At 43.6% G+C, this 18366-nt stretch overlaps 3 protein-coding genes across 3 annotated transcripts; 1 reads left to right on the top strand and 2 right to left on the bottom strand.

The window, feature by feature from the left end:
* Positions 1–8006: 8006 nt before the first annotated feature.
* LOC133915056 (putative pentatricopeptide repeat-containing protein At5g09950) lies at positions 8007–13244 on the top strand. Its single transcript, XM_062358062.1, has 2 exons — positions 8007–11309; positions 11573–13244. The coding sequence occupies exon 1, from the start codon at positions 8050–8052 to the stop codon at positions 11257–11259; it is 3210 nt and encodes a 1069-aa protein (XP_062214046.1). The 5' UTR covers positions 8007–8049; the 3' UTR covers positions 11260–11309; positions 11573–13244.
* LOC133915065 (light-harvesting complex-like protein OHP2, chloroplastic) lies at positions 12053–13659 on the bottom strand. The gene is made up of 2 exons (XM_062358074.1): positions 12843–13659; positions 12053–12347 (listed from the first exon to the last, which is right to left on the bottom strand). The coding sequence occupies exons 1-2, from the start codon at positions 13607–13609 to the stop codon at positions 12233–12235; spliced, it is 882 nt and encodes a 293-aa protein (XP_062214058.1). The 5' UTR covers positions 13610–13659; the 3' UTR covers positions 12053–12232.
* A 421-nt stretch (positions 13660–14080) lies between these two features.
* Positions 14081–16481, bottom strand: LOC133915074 (uncharacterized). The gene is made up of 3 exons (XM_062358086.1): positions 16243–16481; positions 15393–16022; positions 14081–14595 (listed from the first exon to the last, which is right to left on the bottom strand). The coding sequence occupies exons 2-3, from the start codon at positions 15938–15940 to the stop codon at positions 14526–14528; spliced, it is 618 nt and encodes a 205-aa protein (XP_062214070.1). The 5' UTR covers positions 15941–16022; positions 16243–16481; the 3' UTR covers positions 14081–14525.
* Between the last annotated feature and the right edge of the window lie 1885 nt (positions 16482–18366).

Here is an 18366-nt window from a genome sequence, read left to right as displayed (position 1 = left end):
AGTTGGCAATTTTGGTGGCAGTGTTGCTGACTTCGGAGGAGGAGGAGGAGGCTCACTTGGAGGCACTGGTGCTGACTTTGGAGGGGGAGGTGTTGGCTCCCTTGGTGGCACTGTTGCGGACTTTGGAGGGGGAGGAGTTGACTCTTGTTGGCGACTTGCGTGGGGGAGGAGTCGGCTCTCTTCTCGGTGACGGTGGCAGTGGCAGCGACAATGGAGGAGTTGGATCTCTTCCTGGTGACGGTGGCACTAGCGCCGACTGTGGAGGAGTTGGATCTGTTCTGTGTGCTGGGTCCGACTCCGCATCAGACGACTCATCTGTCTCATCTTCAAACAATATGTAGCGCTTGTGCCACAAAACAAAGCCACCCATGTTTGATCCGAGCCTCTTGTAACCTGTCTCTCCAGAGTAATTCATGTCAAGCTTACGGTACGGCTTTCGCACGGAGTCCACGTGGACCTTAGCGTATCCCCGTGGTATCGGAAGATCGTTCAAGAGAGCCCCTTCGACACATTGGTCGACCTGCCCCATAGCCACCGTGATGGTAATGTTCATAGTGGGCACGACAAGCTTGCACACCTTGCTTTCTGTGATGTCATCCACGGGGAAACCGGCTAATTCATCTTCTCCAAACCCCGCGGACGTGCAGCTGCTCCGACGACCACCAGGGCTCACAACATTTTCTTCGCCTTGCTGCTGTCTGATTCCTTGCTGAAATGATTCTTTGATTTCTTTGATTTTGACGTCTGTCATCTGACGCTCTTGCACAAGTTCTTGTTGCACTACAGCCAGCAGGTCTTCCAGCTCTTCTCTCCTTCTCTTCCGACTCCTATAACTTTCGGCGGATTCTGGGAATCCCTCTTTCCAGGGCACCACACCCTTGCCTCTGGTGCGACCTGGGTGCTCCTTGGTTCCTAGTGCCAAGATTAACTGGTCGTTCTCCCTATCCGGCCTGAAAGAGCCTTGGGAAGACTGGGTGTGGGCATCTGCAATTCTCTGCATCACTTCCTGTTCTCTGTCGCTTTTGAAGTTCAGACTGCCATCTGCCGCTAAGGTCACCCCTCTCGCGTACAGATAGTGCTTCGCCCGTTCAATCCAGGGAGCCGTCTGAGGTGTGGCACCACTGCGGGTTACCTGTTCTTCCATCTCATCCCACTCATCGTATTTCCTCACGTACCCATGCGAGCCAGTTCTGTGGGGGTACATGTTCTTCTTGGAGTTGGCTTTGTTGATCTCGCTTAGTCTTTGTGCTTCCTCTGAACGCTTGTGCTCTATGAAATCGTTCCAGAATGGTTGAACCGTCGGATAATGGTCCCATTTTGGTGTCCGGCCTACCAAGCCATAATTTCTCCACAGCTTATTCTTGAAATTCTTGAACGCGATGGACATTGTTGATAGGGCACGACTCTTCGCTTTGGCCATGCTGCATCCTTCAGGGAACTAAAACTTTGCCAACAACTTGCCCCACATAAGATCCTTGATATTTTCTGGAACCACCCACATGTCATCCCGTCTGCCTCTCCAAGTTCTGTATGTGACTGCGACATGGTCCCTCACCAGACACCCGATTGCTGTCTTGTACGGGCCGAGAATAACTTTTGGTCTTGTGGCCTCCCCGACTGCATTGACCTCCGCGATGATGAAACGTCCCTTAGGCATCCTACTGGGACCTCGTCCACTCCTATCTTCTCCAGTCATCTCGTCACCACCCGGAGCATCAGCATCAGGGTCGATCTGACCCTCCGGTGCATCACCTTCGGTCGTGCCCTGCGCAGCCTCAACGGTTGTCTCCAACTCAAACTGTTCCATGTTCAAGTACAATCTCGGGCTACCGCCCCATGTCTGGTCCGGCTCCATGTTTGCAGGCTCATCATGTACTGAGGCTGGAGCCGGACTTGAGGGACCTTGTATCGGAGGGGGGACAGGATGGGGCCGTGCACGGCGGTTGGATTTCGTACGTGTCATTCCTACATCAACATTGTAGACACAAGAAGCACTTGATTTAGAGATAATCTAAAACCGAATGCTATACTGGAACATAGAAGAAATGAGGAGAAAGGGACGTAAAATGCAAGGGCATAAGGCATACAGAAATGCAAAAGTACAACATATTGATCAGGTCCATAAGTACAACATACATCAGTTTCAGTTATGCAAGTGTTCATAGCCAGAGTACAGAACACATAATAATCAGGTCCACACAAGCATTATACATTCAAACTACTCATCGCTATCATCACTCGGCAACCACCAGTACTCATCGCCCTCAATGTGGCCAACATCATCGCCCTCAACGTAGTCATAAGGAACCACGTCGTTTTGGTCCACGCTAGAATCCACATCATCGCCCTCAAGGTGGCCAACATCTTGACGGTCCAGCACCTCGGCCGATTGAATGGACAACTTCTGAAGCCTTCTCACTACCTCCTCAATTTGGAGTACAAACCGGTTCGCATCCATAGAGCACTTGCACGAACAGGGATCGAAGCTTTCCTTAGCCATCTTCCTTAGGTCTACAACTATATCATCAATCTTTTCGATGGTCCACGCCCAACCATCAGTCATTGTTCTACAACCATCCAAAACGGATAGGAAAACACATATGACATACCAATTTATGACAAAGCTATATATACAAAGCTATATATTCAAAGGTATATATACAAAGCTATATATTCAAATGAAAGGCACATATTAGAATCAATGACAAAGCTAGTCCAATTATTAGAAAATTGCATGGTTTGAGATAAAAAAAATATTGTAATGGTGGCGGCCTTGCAACACCTATTGACTCAATGAGCTCGATCAAAAAGAAACAAAGATCAAACCTCGATATTTTCATTCACGTAACCAGCTAATCTACTTATTCTGGGATACATCACCAAGTGACCATTTTTCTAACATTTATTGCAACAAGTTGCCTTGTTATAGTTTTCCGGTTTCACAAGATTTAAATTCAAATAAAAATATATTAGAATGAGTTGTATTAGAATTTAACAATGACTGGGTCAAAGATATCACAATTGGACAATGACGACTTCACCAGCCACGGCTACCTGTGCATCGCAATTACTCCCAATTGGACAACATGGACAATAATAAAGCAAATACGAACTTTCAACTCTAACTCGATCGACACGTCAAGTAACATAAAAGACGAATTTCTTTTAAAAGGAAACCCAAAATTATAAAGGAAAAAAAGAGAAAGATTAGGCTACTTTTAGCTAAAATGGCTCAATTACATCACCACTATATAACCAAAACAATAAGAGTTTTTGAATGACTGTATGTGGAAAATGTATTTGGTGTTTTAGTTCATTAACTACAATTAGTTTTGTTCTGCAAATCTTGATGAGATCTGACCAATACTTCCTCAACTTCTTGATGGTATTCACAACAAGCGCTATATAACCAAAATAATAAGAGTTTTTGCACAACTGTATGTGGAAAATGAATGGTAGCATGGTAACTTTAAGGGGTGCAGCACTAGATGTATTCTCATACCAAGACTACACTACAAGGTAATTCTGACAAAGAAAACATGAGCGAATTCCAACACCGTAGCCTTCATAAAAGAATCATATTTGCCAACAGAGCTTGCACTAGTTAACTTTGAATCATGAATTACAATATAAATGTTTGTACAATTATACATGTACCGAAGGATTACAGATCATTGCAGCACATAACATCTACACTCAACCTCCCTAATGGATCAACAACTATGGCACTATCAACTTAAATTGATACATATATGCAAGTTGCTGCTGCAACACAAATTCAGGTACTTTCTTTTTTAGGACATTTGCCAATTTGCACGCCGTAAACCCAGATAAATGCAGAAGTTTGATGTCAGACCATAAACACACAAATTGTTGCAAAATTGCACAGCTGCAATAAAAGCATAGTTATCTACCAGTTTTATTTCGTCTTCAAGAACCTGTCGTCGAACTGTATTTTACTAAACAATTCATTCTTCCATGACAGGATACAATTAGACAGGATGGCCATGGACAAAAATTGGATGAACACTCAACCTCCCTAATGGATCAACAACAATGACACTATCAACTTAAATTGATACTCTCTGGAGCTCAACAGTTTTCAAACCAAAGGGGCTCAATATCTCCAAACAGCTCACATTTCACAGAACAAAAATAGTCTCGCATATATGTATATTTGAACTTCACATTTTTCACATGTATTTAGGTAATCCAGTCACTTGAATTTTCATAGCACTAAGCTATAGAACCCTAGTTCGTAGTTCCTCTATTTCTCCAAAATTCTTCCATCCTTATCACAAATTTCATTGGGGAGGACGGGATGGTGCTTACCCGTTGGGCTTGAAGGGGATGGAGGAGAGCAGAGCAGGAGAGGTGGTCATCGGCGTCGGCGTCAAGGGCGGCGGCGGCTCCTCCTCCGTGGGGGGTGACGACGGCCAGGGCTCAGGGACAAATCGGCGTCGAGAGGAGGTGGCGGCGCGTCGAGGCTCGGGTGACTGAAGCGAACGAGGAAGGTAGCGCTAGGGTGAATAAAGGAACGAGGATGCAGCTAAGTGTTGGAGATAAATATAGGAGACGTATCAGTGCCGGTTCTATTTTTCAACCGGCACTGATACTAGTATCAGTGCCGGTTATAAATACTTGATTTCCCAGCAAATTAATTCTTATAATGTGCTTTGTTTGACAAAATAAATGCATTAATGTGCTTTGTTGCATATAAAATTAGTTTTAATTCTAGAAAATTGCAAATAAATTTTATAAAATCTTTTTAACTTGTTTTATGTTGAAAAATAATTCTAGAAAAATTCAATATGCACTCGATATAAATTAAAGCATATTATTACATCACTCATACATGTCCTTCATACAAAATAAAGCTTAACCTAAATATTATATAAATTTCACCAAATACATGAAAGCTGCTTTCACTGAACGATTAATGCTTCATTATGGTCGCGGCGTATGTAGGTAGCTTCCGCAGTGTCATCAATGAGAATCAGTTCGACATTCTCTCCAAAAGGAGGCAGGTCTTCGAATTTGTCGCAGTCTTTGTCATCGACAACATTCTCAACACCGACGATTTTTCTTTTCCTTGAAGAACCACGTGACGCTCCTCCTTGTTAGCTGGGTCCGGGTCCTTTACATAGAATTCACTAGATTATTATTAAAATTCATGACTTTAAAAATATACGCAATCCACATACCAGAAAATTAGAGCTAGATTTTAGAGATATTTTACAAATACCTCCCTGATTTTTTATTCTTTGGATGCCACTCGAATGACAGTTCTAGCGGTATTTTTGTAATTTTTGAATAGCAATAATGGTTCAACAAGTTGCAAAGTTGCAACTCGTTAAATCATCTACAATGATAAAATTGCAACCTTTCTCTAATTTATATGGATATTTGAGCTCTTGCTCATTTCAAATTTCAACACCAACTAACAACCACCTAAATTCAAACCTAGAGAAATCTAACAACTAAAATCCAACTCAGAATCAAATTTAGATCATTTCTATACATCTAACAACGACAAAGTTGCAAATTTTACCTAAATTAGATCTCAACTACATCTCTAAATCCATAACCATGGAACAAGCACCATCCATCATCAACCCTAGAGCAATTTACCAAGTAATCTATCCAAAAATAAAATATAATCTCACTAACCTTAAAACAGTTGACTCCTCCAAATTTTGAAGGCTCCCACGCAAAAAAAAAAACTTGAATCGCCAAAAAAAATTGGCAATGAGGCGCTGTAACATTGGGCTGCGGTGGCGGCGGCTCTGTTCTGGGTCGAGACGGGGAAGAAGATGGGCTATATATACTGTAGCAGGCTTTCAGTGCCGGTTCTTAACTCCAGGCCCTCAATCGCGGGCGGGAGTTTTAGAACCGGCACTGATACCTCTTTCAGTATCGGTTCCTTTGAACCAGTACTGAAGGTGGCGGCTATTATGTGGGATTCTGTAGTAGTGTCAATTCTTTCATCGAGTTTCACTGTACATCGATACCGTTGATGGTACTGCTCATAATACGGTGATCATCTGATATTTTCAAAAACCAATGGCTTTCTATTTTTTAAAAAAAATTAGTAGTCTTCTGTTTCTTAAAAATCCTAAATTTTTTTAGGTGTTTTATAATCTATGTGCAATCTATTTTAATTAGATTCATCCAAAAATCCTATGTAGAATTGAAACTAAAATCTAAAAAACTATTTTTATAATTTCTAACGATTGTTAGGGCCTAAAATAAAATCCTAAAAATCTAGTAAAATTCACTAATATTCTTTTTATGTGATGAAATAATTTCTAAAATTATTTTTAACACTAGGTTATATAGTGAAAAAATAAGTTCATTTGTAATGCTCTATTTATATTTGCATAAAGCCCTAGATTTTTAATGTGGCTTAGAGCTTCTGTTAAAATGGGTTTTAGACTTTCAGCCCTAGATTTTTAGGATTTTATTTGAGGCACTAACAATTGTTAGAAGTTATAAAAAATAGTTTTTTTTGAGAATTTTAGTTTAAATTTTACATAGTTTTTTTGGGTGAATCCAATTAAAATGGGTTATATATAGATTATAGAACACATATAAAAATATTTAGAATTTTTGAAGAAATATAAGACCACTAATTCTTAGAGATATTAGATGACCATTGTATTGTGAATAGTATCATCAACAGTACCAAAGCACGGTGAAATTCGACTGAAGAATTGTCGGAGCGGTCACGGAGTGGCAGAGGGAGGAAGAAAGATAAAATGGATGGCAGTGAGGGAACTTCAAAAAATTTGATGGCAGTGAAGGAAGAGCAACTTTTTCATGACACTGAAGGAATTCTCCCCTTGATAACTTGTGTATGTATTCTTTGTGCTCCAGAAATTTCTGTCCCAGCTTCCTTCAACATTGAACTCCCTTCCTCATAAGTGAGCTTCAAGGCTAGGTTTGCTCTAGATACTTCACAGGTTCAAATGGATACTACCTATTTATAGCCTCAAGTTCCTTCTCGCCGTTTTCAGTCAAGTGTTTAAATATATATCGACACGAATAAGCCATCTATAATATCACAGACCTCAAAATAGTGCTCCTTAATCTCCATTGTTTCAGCATCAAGACCAACAAACTCACAGAGACGCCTGTGTGTGTTGGAACTTTCTGCTCTAAAGACATGACCAACCTCGAATACACGTTTATACCCGCCACAAATAGCCATTTGCTTGTATAATTGAGGAGATTGCGCTAAATTAGACAAGCAAGCTGTCCATTGTACAGCAGCTAAAATTATCCGAGTCTTGCACTAAAGTTGTCCATTAAATTCCCACCAATGTTGTCTAAGTCTTGCACTAAAGTTCTCTAGTATGCTTGCACTTGAGGACCAATGTTTGGTCCAAAGCATGTGTTTTTTAATCTATTTGACCTCCTTAAACTTGTCGGTCCGAATTTTTTATGAACTCTAATGACAGTCATCGCTTGAATTTCTCAAACTAGGCAAATGACTCTGTGCCCAATTTATCCTAGTTTTCATCCCACGTGACATATACATGAAAGTGAGGCCTACTAGTTAGATATGGCATCTTCTACTTTTTTTTTTGTCTCCCACCTCTTCACACCTCATACATTTTTTGGTGACATGGCATCTCCTACTTCTCTCCCAAAAACTAAGCTTGAACCATGGTCACCGCGAAAACCCGAGCTTGCCAAGCCCATGGCTGCTGCCCCAATCTGAGCTTGCCGTGCCACACAGCGCCACCTAATATAATTTCAAAACCACTATATGCACGTACATAGATAAGACACTATAACAACCATGACTGAAAATACTATCGTTTTTCATTGAACATACATTGTGGAGCGACACATCCCAATGTATTTATATTGTGAATTGGAGGAAGTTTTAAACGAAAATTACCCATGACGGATGACTCGATGGGGGTAAGCAAGCAATGGTTTTTGGATTCTCACGCGACGGAACTACGCTTCCCCCGTAAGAAAACAGGTTTCCAGCCAGCGAACAAGGAATGATGGCGGATCGCTTAAGCCTTCACGCATTCCATGGAATCCGTCATTACTCTTTCGTTTCCAAGACCCATGCACCGCAAGCTCCCGCCATTAGCGCACCTCACCCTCCGCTGCTCCTCCTCCTCCTCCTCCGCTGCCTCCGCTTCCTCGCCACCACCTCGCCGCCTTCCTCCTCCTGTGCCTCTCCGCGAACTCCTCGCCCACCGCCTCCTGCCTCCTCGTTCGCCCTCGCCCTCGCCCTCGCCTTCGCCGCAACCTCACGTCGACCTCCTCCTGCTCCGCCGCCGCGGCGACGCCTCCCCGGAGAACTTCCACGTAGAGCTCTTCAGGCGTGGGCTCAACCATGACCTCTTCCTCTCCAACCATCTCATCAACTCATACGCCAAGGGCTTGCGCCTGGCCGCCGCGCGCCGGGTGTTCGACGAAATGCCTGAGCGGAACGCCGTCTCCTGGACCTGCCTCATCTCCGGGTATGTGCTGTCCGGGCTCGCCGACGAGGCGTTACGGGTGTTCCGCGCCATGCTGCGGGAGGAGGCGCCCGGGTGCAGGCCCACGTCCTTCACCTTCGGAACCGTGCTCCGGGCGTGCCAGGACACGGGGCCCGACAGGCTTGGCTTCGCGACGCAGGTCCATGGGTTGGTGTCAAAGATGGTGTATGCGTCGAACACCACGGTATGCAATGCCATGATCTCTATGTATGGTAGCTGCTCTGTTGGTCCACCGCTCCTGGCGCAGCTAGTGTTCGATGCCACGCCGGTCAAGGACTTGATCACGTGGAACGCCTTGATGTCTGTGTATGCTAAGAAAGGGGATGTGATTTCAACGTTTACACTGTTCATGTATATGCAGCGAGATGAATCAGGGTTTGGGCTGCGGCCGACCGAACATACCTTCGGCAGTTTGATCATTGCGACGTATCTGTTGTCGTGCAGCTCGGGTGTGCTTGAACAAGTGTTTGCAAGGGTGCTCAAGTCTGGTTGTTCTAGTGACCTCTATGTCGGCAGTGCTCTGGTTAGTGCTTTCGCCAGACATGGCTTGCTTGATGAAGCTAAGGACATTTTTCTCAGTTTGAAAGAGAGAAATGCAGTTACCTTGAATGGTTTGATAGTTGGGTTGGTCAAGCAGCACTGTGGTGAAGAAGCGGTAGAGATTTTCGTGGGGACAAGGGGTTCTGTTGATGTCAATACAGACACATATGTTGTGCTGCTCAGTGCGATAGCTGAATTCTCTGTATCCGAAGAACGGCTGAGGAAAGGTAGGGAAGTCCATGGACATATGCTTAGGACTGGACTTACTGATCTGAAAATTGCTATTAGTAATGGTTTGGTTAATATGTACGGCAAATGTGGTGCCATTGATAGGGCCTCTAGAGTTTTTCAGCTAATGGAAGCGAGGGATAGGATTTCATGGAACACCATCATCTCGGCTCTTGATCAGAACTGTAATTGTGAAGAAGCAATAATGCATTACTATCTGATGAGACAGGGTTGTATAAGCCCGTCAAAATTTGCAACAATCAGTGGTTTGAGTTCCTGTGCAGGTTTGAGACTTTTAGCTACAGGCCAGCAAGTGCATTGTGATGCTATTAAATGGGGGCTAGATTTAGATACTTCCGTTTCAAATGCACTGGTTAAAATATATGGAGAATGTGGAGCTATGTCAGAGTGCTGGAAGGTTTTCGGCTCTATGACTGAACATGATGAAGTTTCTTGGAACTCTATGATGAGGGTCATGGCCAGTTCACAAGCTCCTACTTCTGAAACTGTGGAAGTTTTCTCCAATATGATGAGGAGTGGTTTGACCCCAAATAAAGTAACATTTGTAAACTTACTGGCTGCTTTGTCTCCATTGTCTGTTCTTGAATTGGGGAAGCAGGTTCATGCGATGGTGCTGAAGCATGGAGTTACAGAAGATAATGCAGTAGATAATGCACTCATATCATGCTATGCAAAATCAGGAGACATGGATTCCTGTGAGCATTTGTTTTCTAAAATGTCTGGCAGAAGGGATGCTGTCTCATGGAATTCTATGATTTCAGGGTACATTTACAATGACCATCTACAGGAGGCTATGGACTGTGTTTGGCTTATGGTACAGAGTGACCAAATGATGGATTGCTGCACTTTCTCCATAATACTAAACGCATGTGCCTCTGTGGCAGCATTGGAGCGTGGAATGGAGATGCATGCTTTTGGTATTAGGTCACACTTGGAATCTGATGTTGTGGTTGAGAGCGCTCTTGTTGATATGTACTCCAAGTGCGGAAGGGTGGATTATGCTTCAAAGGTTTTCAATTCTATGACTCAGAGAAATGAGTTCTCATGGAATTCTATGATTTCTGGTTATGCAAGACATGGTCTTGGAAGGAAAGCCCTTGAAATATTTGAGGAAATGCAGTGCAGCACAGAAAGTCCAGACCATGTTACCTATGTCAGTGTGCTATCTGCCTGTAGTCATGCTGGATTGGTGGAAAGAGGTTTAGAGTATTTTGAAATGATGGGGGATCGTGGTATACTACATCAGATTGAACATTATTCTTGTGTTATAGACCTTCTCGGTCGAGCTGGCAAGCTTGACAAGATAAAAGAGTACATACAAAGAATGCCAATGAAACCAAATGCTCTCATATGGAGGACTGTTTTAGTTGCTTGTCGACAATCAAAAGACGGGGCTAAGATTGATCTGGGGAGAGAAGCTTCAAGGATGCTTTTGGAAATAGAGCCTCAAAATCCTGTAAACTATGTTCTTGCATCTAACTTTCATGCAGCTACAGGAATGTGGGAAGATACAGCCAAAGCCCGAGATGCAATGAGACAAGCGGCAGTGAAAAAAGAGGCTGGTCGCAGTTGGGTAACACTAGGTGATGGAGTTCATACTTTTATTGCTGGAGATAGATCCCATCCAAACACCAAAGAAATATATGAAAAGCTGAATTTTTTGATACACAATATAAGGAATGCTGGTTATGTTCCCCTGACAGAGTATGCCTTGCATGATCTCGAAGAAGAAAACAAAGAGGAGTTGTTGAGCTATCATAGTGAAAAGCTTGCTGTTGCCTTTGTTTTGACACGTTCCTCCTCAGGTGGCCCTATAAGAATCATGAAGAACCTTCGGGTTTGCGGAGATTGTCACACAGCCTTTAGATACATTTCTCAGGTTGTTGGCCGGCAAATCATTTTAAGGGATTCTATCCGATTTCATCATTTCAAGGATGGGAAGTGTTCTTGTGGGGATTACTGGTAACTCCTTTGTAACAGTTCTTAACTTCTCAGGTCATAGTACCACATTACCAGGTACATGGTTTCTTAACTTTCTCAGAATTGAGGCAAATGTTTCTTTTCAAATATAGAGTTGTAGTTAGCGTAAAAAATACAGTTATAGTTTGTCTTCAGATACATGATTTTACCATTTCATAACTAAACTGCTGCAAATGTTATTCCATTATCCCCTATCCCAAGGAATTTGCAAACTAATCTATTGTATTTTTTGGCCTTGATTTATTCTGGCATCTAACTTGAACATTAAAGGTCTTCATGTGGTTTGCTGTGATGTGCAGACTCGTATGGAGCTTTAGAGATATTTAGAAATCATGGGCCGGAAGCCTAGAACTTCTGCTGATTTATAGCCGTTATCTTTTCATGACAGTCCATGGATAGCGCACTCTACATAAGTTAACATAATATTTGTGATACATCCATAATCTGACCGAATAACTACTTTTGTTCCTTAAATACTGTATGAGCAAGTGCAGTATGCATTAATTTTACTCCCAAGACACCACTTTGTATGCCTGATATTGTGATGTGCATATACTGGTTCATTTCCTTAAATGTTCATCTAGCTTAGTAATGCACAGCAGACTCATGTGAGTTTGAACTCAAGCTACATGAGCTGTTTTTTAGCTAAAAATCTTATTCTGTGATTGGCATCTTGTAATTGTACATTAGAGTAGTAAACCTTTTTAGCATGGACTGTAACTCAGTAAATCGTAATGGAACCACCATGTTGTCCTTGTCCATGAGCAAATTCAGATAGATAAGCAAAGAAGAAACTGGAAATTGACTTTTTATGTTCATCATAATTCACTGGACAGCACAAATGAAACCAAGTTGTAAGTTAGAACAGCGTGCAAGATTGATTTTTCTATATGCCAGATCAAGTAAGGTACATTATACTTAAAAGACTTATACAGAACAATAACACCAAATGTCTGCCATCAGTCCAAGTCAACAATTCCAAAATTGGAGAGAAGGATCTTCATTTGCTGAACAAAATCTGAGCCTGTCGCATACTCTGTTAGCATCCCTACTGCAAACCCAAACATAGCCCATCTGCAAGAATTTTAACAGTCTGAATCATCACATCGGAACATGCAATCTTAACGTATCCAACAACTTGCTGAATCATAAGTCTACTAATCCTACATTTTTAGCATGCTTGTTGTAGGTTGTAGTTATCTGGAGCCTCATGAGTTATTTAGTAACTACATAAAGGGAAAATGAATATGATAGTTTGCAGTAACTTCACTGGGTCATTGTTCCTGCTGAGTAAGAAACATCTCAGTTACCATCTAAACAAACTAGGAACTAAGCAATCCCAGCTGCACTATTTATTTGATTTATTGACTGCTTAAGGAGCATGCTATTTGTGACAACCTTATGCCATGATCATTCTGCTCACCAGTACGCAGTTTAGTTTAGTCAGTTTAAGAAAAAATCCTAGTTAGAAAATTAAAAGAATCTGATCTTAATATTTTTTTTTCCAACCATACTTCATAAAAAACTTATGGTTCTCAATTTTGATTCATCTTGCAGGGGCAAACGTACCTTCCATTGGAAATCTCATTCTTTGGCAAGAACCCAAAGAAGGGCCCCTGGTCAGCCTCCTCCAGCTTCTTCTGCTTGAAGTAGTCCTGCAGCTCCTTGGCCACCTTCCTCTGGTACTCCAGTGTCACAGCCCCAGCCACCGGCTTCTGCACAGCTGCCGAAGCTGCGGCCTCCACCGGCTTCGGCTCAGGAGGCGGCGACGATGACAACGACGTCGGAGCAGTCGGCTTCACCGGGGTCGGGGGCTGCGACAGGGTGGGAGGTGTGGACAGAGCCGGCGTCTTGGGAGGCATCGGCGGCGGCGGCGACAGCGGAGGCGCTGCGGGTCTCCGGATGGGCCCCTCCGCCTTGGAGCTCCTGATCACCGCGAACGACCTGCATGCACGGTGTGGAGGCGAGACTGAGACGCCTCCCACCTTCACCTTGATGGAAGGGATGGACGTGGCCAAAGACATTGTTGCTTCTTTGCTCGAAGCTTTGCAAGAGTTGGGTGCTGGTTCTTTTGGTTCTTGGAAAGAAACTGGAGGGAGGGTAGGAACGCGTGGAGAAGGTTTGGACACACACCCACACTCTGGTTGTGGATAAGAATGTGTGGTGCCAAGTTTTCCTCTGAACAGAGGCGCCAAAGAGCCCAAGACCTTAATCGGGCGTGTTGCCGAACAGTTTGTGAGGTTTGCAGGGACGCAGCATGGGCGCAGCACATTCAGACGTTCTGCTGCTCCCCTGCAACGTGTTGCGACTGTCGCCGTCACTTGGGGACTCGTCATTTTACAGACTTCGCATAGGTGGACTGTGTGCAGTGATGCAGCAGATAAATGGCGAATTTAGTAATATAAATTTTATGTTCTCAATCTATACAATTATATGTATAATGATGGTAAAAATTAAAAAGATTTTACCAACGCATCCTAAAACATTTGAAATAACATCGCTTGTAATTTTTTGAGAGTACTCTTTATTTTCTTTTTTAGCCACTGCAAGTCATTCTTTTACTCAGAACACAGAGAGAATTGTGGGTTGTTCGATTCGTACCATCACCACTTAACATTCAAAATTGAGTCGATATATTCTAGTTTAGGTACACATAAATTTTATCCCATAAATTGTTGGAGATCCAATCTTATTGAATTGTCAAAAACCAATGTCTCGTTATCACAACTGTTGCAAGAAGACCAAACCCACATGGAACACAATACGGCTGAATAAAACAAAAAAAAGGTCCATTTGTGGCGTCACTCTTATGCATCAAGACATGAACTTTTAACAACTTGAACGAAGATGTCAACAAGCCATCACTCAACGTCAGGAGTAAAACAAAACAAGAATAGCAGGAAGTCAGGAATCCAGCATCCCTGACAACAGTAACATGGCAGTTTCATATGGTACAACGGCCATGAGAACACCAAGGAAAGCCAGAAGGGAAAAAGATAAAAAGAAACAAAGCAGTAAAATCTTGATATAGTACATGTGGGCATCAAAACTGTAACCCTACCGTGCGGACTAGCTAAACACAGCACCAACAAATAATTAAGCAAGATATCAAGTCACCCTGTTTGCTTCGTTTCAACTGTCAAAGATCATTCCGATTGCTGAGAAGTCACCAGTGCAACATATCATACCGAGATCAACTTCAGCTTCGCATGAAGCACTGTTTCTGTCGAGCTTGTTGTACAGACACGAAATCTATTGAATCACACACTCGCATTTCCTGAAGCCCTCGTTTTCCCCTTCATCATCTGACAACCCTTCATCACTGTGGAAACATAATCCTCAGCAATCAGATTATACTACAGCTACAGTAAAGCTAAAAGTGGAACACAGGAATATAGTATACATCTATACACTCATTGCACCCATGTTAAAATACAGGCTGCAGCTTATGAACTATCAGGCTTTGTGGCTTTAATGTTAGGCAAGGTAAAAGTGACCAGAGTGCCAGACACTTTCAACATGGAAAAAACACAATTGTGTTAATTAACTTGAAGGGGACTCGTCTTCCAAATAAATGACTGCAAATCAAAACAAGGATGCAGCTATCTTTCATACTGTTGACATTCAATAGCAATCAGGATTAAAACCATCCAAGACAGAATACCTAAAGATCTGAATCATTTGACGGTGCAACTGCTTCTTCAATGAGCTAAAACTAGAGTAAACCCCAGGCATCGCAACGGGTTACAATATGGAACAAGTGACAAATTCAAAGTACATAGAGAGATCATGGTGGAGCTTGGAGAGAATTCTAGAAGCTTTCGGTTTTATGGTGAAGCCTAGTCTTTAAAATAGAATACTCAAACTTTGCAGTAGGCCCATGCTTTCGGTTTTATGTGCATTTTGCCTCGTTCGCTTATTGCGTGGCACAAAACACTTCAGATGATGTGATGCCTAGCTCTTCACTTCAACTCAACTTTAGAGGCAGATAGTGATTTGTATTCACTTATGTGTATGACAAACGACAATAGACAGTTTCTACATTAATATAATCACGAACAAGATACATTTTCTGGGGGCACAATGAGGTACAGCGAAAATAGAATTTTCAAACCATACCTTGTTTCAAACTCCCTGATCTCAAAAAGATCCTTTCCACATGTATCAGTCCACTGAACTTTCCTCCGTTCCATAGCAGCCTTCAAGGTCTGCACCTCTTCTAGTGACTCGCACGGTTCTTCACCCTCACTCACCACTATACACTCCAAAGAATCCCTTTTCGAATTGCTCTTAAGACAGCCTCTTCTCTCATTCCCAGTGGTGGAACCATTAGTGGTCAACTTCTTGTTTGCTGTACTAGATGCTTCTTCCAGAGAGCTACCCAACGCATTGCTTGATCTGTCTTTCGGAGGAGATGCCCCCTCAAGGCCAGTAGCCGTACAACCGAAGCAAACAAAGGGAGCACATTTCCCAGGAGCCTGGTCCTCGTCGGAGGCCAGATGGTACACCTGCTGGGCCTCTCGATCGACTAGCCGGTACTGGTTCCACGGCGACCCTTTGACGGGCTTCTCCTCATCTTTCCGTCCAAGCAGCAAGAGAGCGAGGCCATGGCTGTACCCTGAAGCTGAAGATGAGAAGAATCCTCCTCCTTCCACAGCCAGTAGCATCTCCACTGCTCATCCAGGCACCATGAACTAAAATCTTGTGCCCAGCCTGACAAATTACCGCTCCACTGGCTAGCTTACTACCCTGCAAAGGGAAGTTACATCATATTTAGCATTCACCACCCCATTTTTTAATAAATAAACCGCTATTCGTACTCTACTGCGCAGCAAACAGATTCGCAAGAGATTGGACGAATCGGGGCATCCACCACAGAAAGCTTTGGATTTGAAGGCTGGGAGCAAGAAAAGATTCTGCTTTTAAAAAACTAGCAATCCGTCCAAGAAGGCTAGGGTTGATTCCTTACCGAGAAAAAGAAGGGATCAACCCAAATCCGGAAAGATCTCCATTCCACGGCAGCCCAAGAGAGGGTGAGGACGACGAGGGCGCCCGCAGGAGAAGGAAGAGAGGCGCAGCCGCGGCGGCACAACGGTGGCTGGATCTGGATCGAGGCGTTGTTCGGCGGTGGAGAGTGGAGAGGGAGTCTACTAAACAAAAAGCTGGGGGAGGCGTGGTGTGCTGCTCTGTCACTGTGGAGTGTGGACTCGGTTGGTCAACAGGCTGCGAGCCTGTGAACCGGTGGAGCAGAGGTGTTCATCACTTCTCGGCAACCCAACCCAGCCCAGACCGGCCCGGCCCGGCCCGGCCCGGACTGGCCTGTTTTGCTTGGCTTGGACGGGGACGGGCTCAGACGAGCGGATTGGGTCTGCTCGTCTCCGAAACCATATTTAAAATAGTTTATGGAATGCGTATAATCTCCTTAAAGATAAAATTTATATTAAGATAATTGCTCTTACAAATGTTTTTTTTTAAACCTGTGTCGTCTTGCGGGATGTTGTGTCATTGTTCAATGCCTACAGAAACTGAACAACGTATGCAAGTTTGACTTAAAAAATGTCTAGTTTTGAAGTTTTATGACTCTGGACATGGCTTCCCTCAGCTCAGACTGGTGTCGCCACCTCTCCCAGGACCGGAATGATTATCCCTGCCCGATGGGTCTACATTCATCCCTGAATGTCGTCGGGTACTCTTCACTTCCCCGCCATTCTTGTAACCGTCACCTGTAATCCGCGCAGGTGTGTCAAGTTAAGGTTTCCACAGCAATGAGGGCTTTCAAATCTACCTCCCAGCCCTTCATCTCTAGGATTTCGCGTACATCTGGACATGATTTTAGAGAATATCATGCTTTGCAACTGTACTCTTAGAGTTAAACATGATTAAAATAACATGTACATGTACTCGGTTGTCCCTTATATATACCTTTTGAAGCCTGTTTATAAAACAAGTATAAATTTCGTTATGTCATTTTCTCTATTTTGCCACCGGTTGGTACTTCAAATAGACAATGTGACGAGCTAAAACAAGTATAAGAAGTTTGTTCATGCAAGAAAAATCTATCCCAATAAGCTTTACAATTAAGAGGAAAGAATCGACAAACAACTTTTGCATGAGAAAGTTAGCTTAGTGCATTGCAATGAGGTATTTTTTTCTTTTTTCTTTAAGAAAAAACTATGTAGTATGAGGATGACTCGTGAAATTAGCTACTACATGTTATTGACATGTGGCTTATCATTTGAACTTTTTTTAAGGACTGTGTCGGAGGGTGAACTTCTTAAACGGGGATTTGGAGGGACCCCTTTGAGATTCGGTCGGGGATGATTCTGAATCCGTTTTGCGGGTGAAATAAATGGGCGTAAATGAGATGCAGGTGGAATGGAAGGATCAGATGCAGAAATGAGTAAATGCTCAGGGGATTTTTAGACAGGTTCGGACCGCACTGAGCGTAACACCCTACTCCTGTGTGTATGCTATAAATGCTCTGAGAATGTCTCTCTGAGTATCTGCTGTGTACAAGAATATTTGTCTAAGTCTAGAACTTCGTACTCCTTGTTCTACGGTGCTCGTCCGGCTTCAAGGCTTGAACCGAACTGAACCTTCGTTGTCTGGACCTGACTCAGTTAATATCGAACTCTCCAACTTGTCTTTATCCAGGGAGCCCGCCCAGCTTAAATACCCGCCGGGGTGGTAGTGTGCCCAGAAAGGATGGCGCGAGTTCCAAGGCGCCATAAATGAAAAACAACCATCATGGGTTGCTGCGCGAGGTGACGAGGAGGGTTGAAAATGCGCCCCGTCCGGTCTTGTTCGTCATCATGTCGTTCTTCAACGGGCGCCGCGGGGAGGGCCCACTGGGCAGCCACCGAGCAGCCCAGCGTGCCCGCCCGGTCAGAGTAAGCCTGACACAGCAGGGCGGCAGACGGGGCGCCTTGGGCCTCGCGATGTTATCCCGAGGTGCGCCGGATGTCGCGCGATGGAACCTGTGCATTTAAATGTCCCCACGCCTCCCTGCTAGGCCGTGACAGGGACTGACAGCAAGCGTGGGGGGAGCAGTTAGAAGTGACAAGCCACACGCCTTCTTAAATGCAGCATCGGG

This window comes from Phragmites australis, chromosome 1 (assembly GCF_958298935.1).
Source record: "Phragmites australis chromosome 1, lpPhrAust1.1, whole genome shotgun sequence".
Classification (NCBI taxonomy): Eukaryota; Viridiplantae; Streptophyta; class Magnoliopsida; order Poales; family Poaceae; genus Phragmites; species Phragmites australis.
Note: the sequence above shows the minus strand (reverse complement) of the source record. Positions and strands in the feature narration are given on the sequence as shown.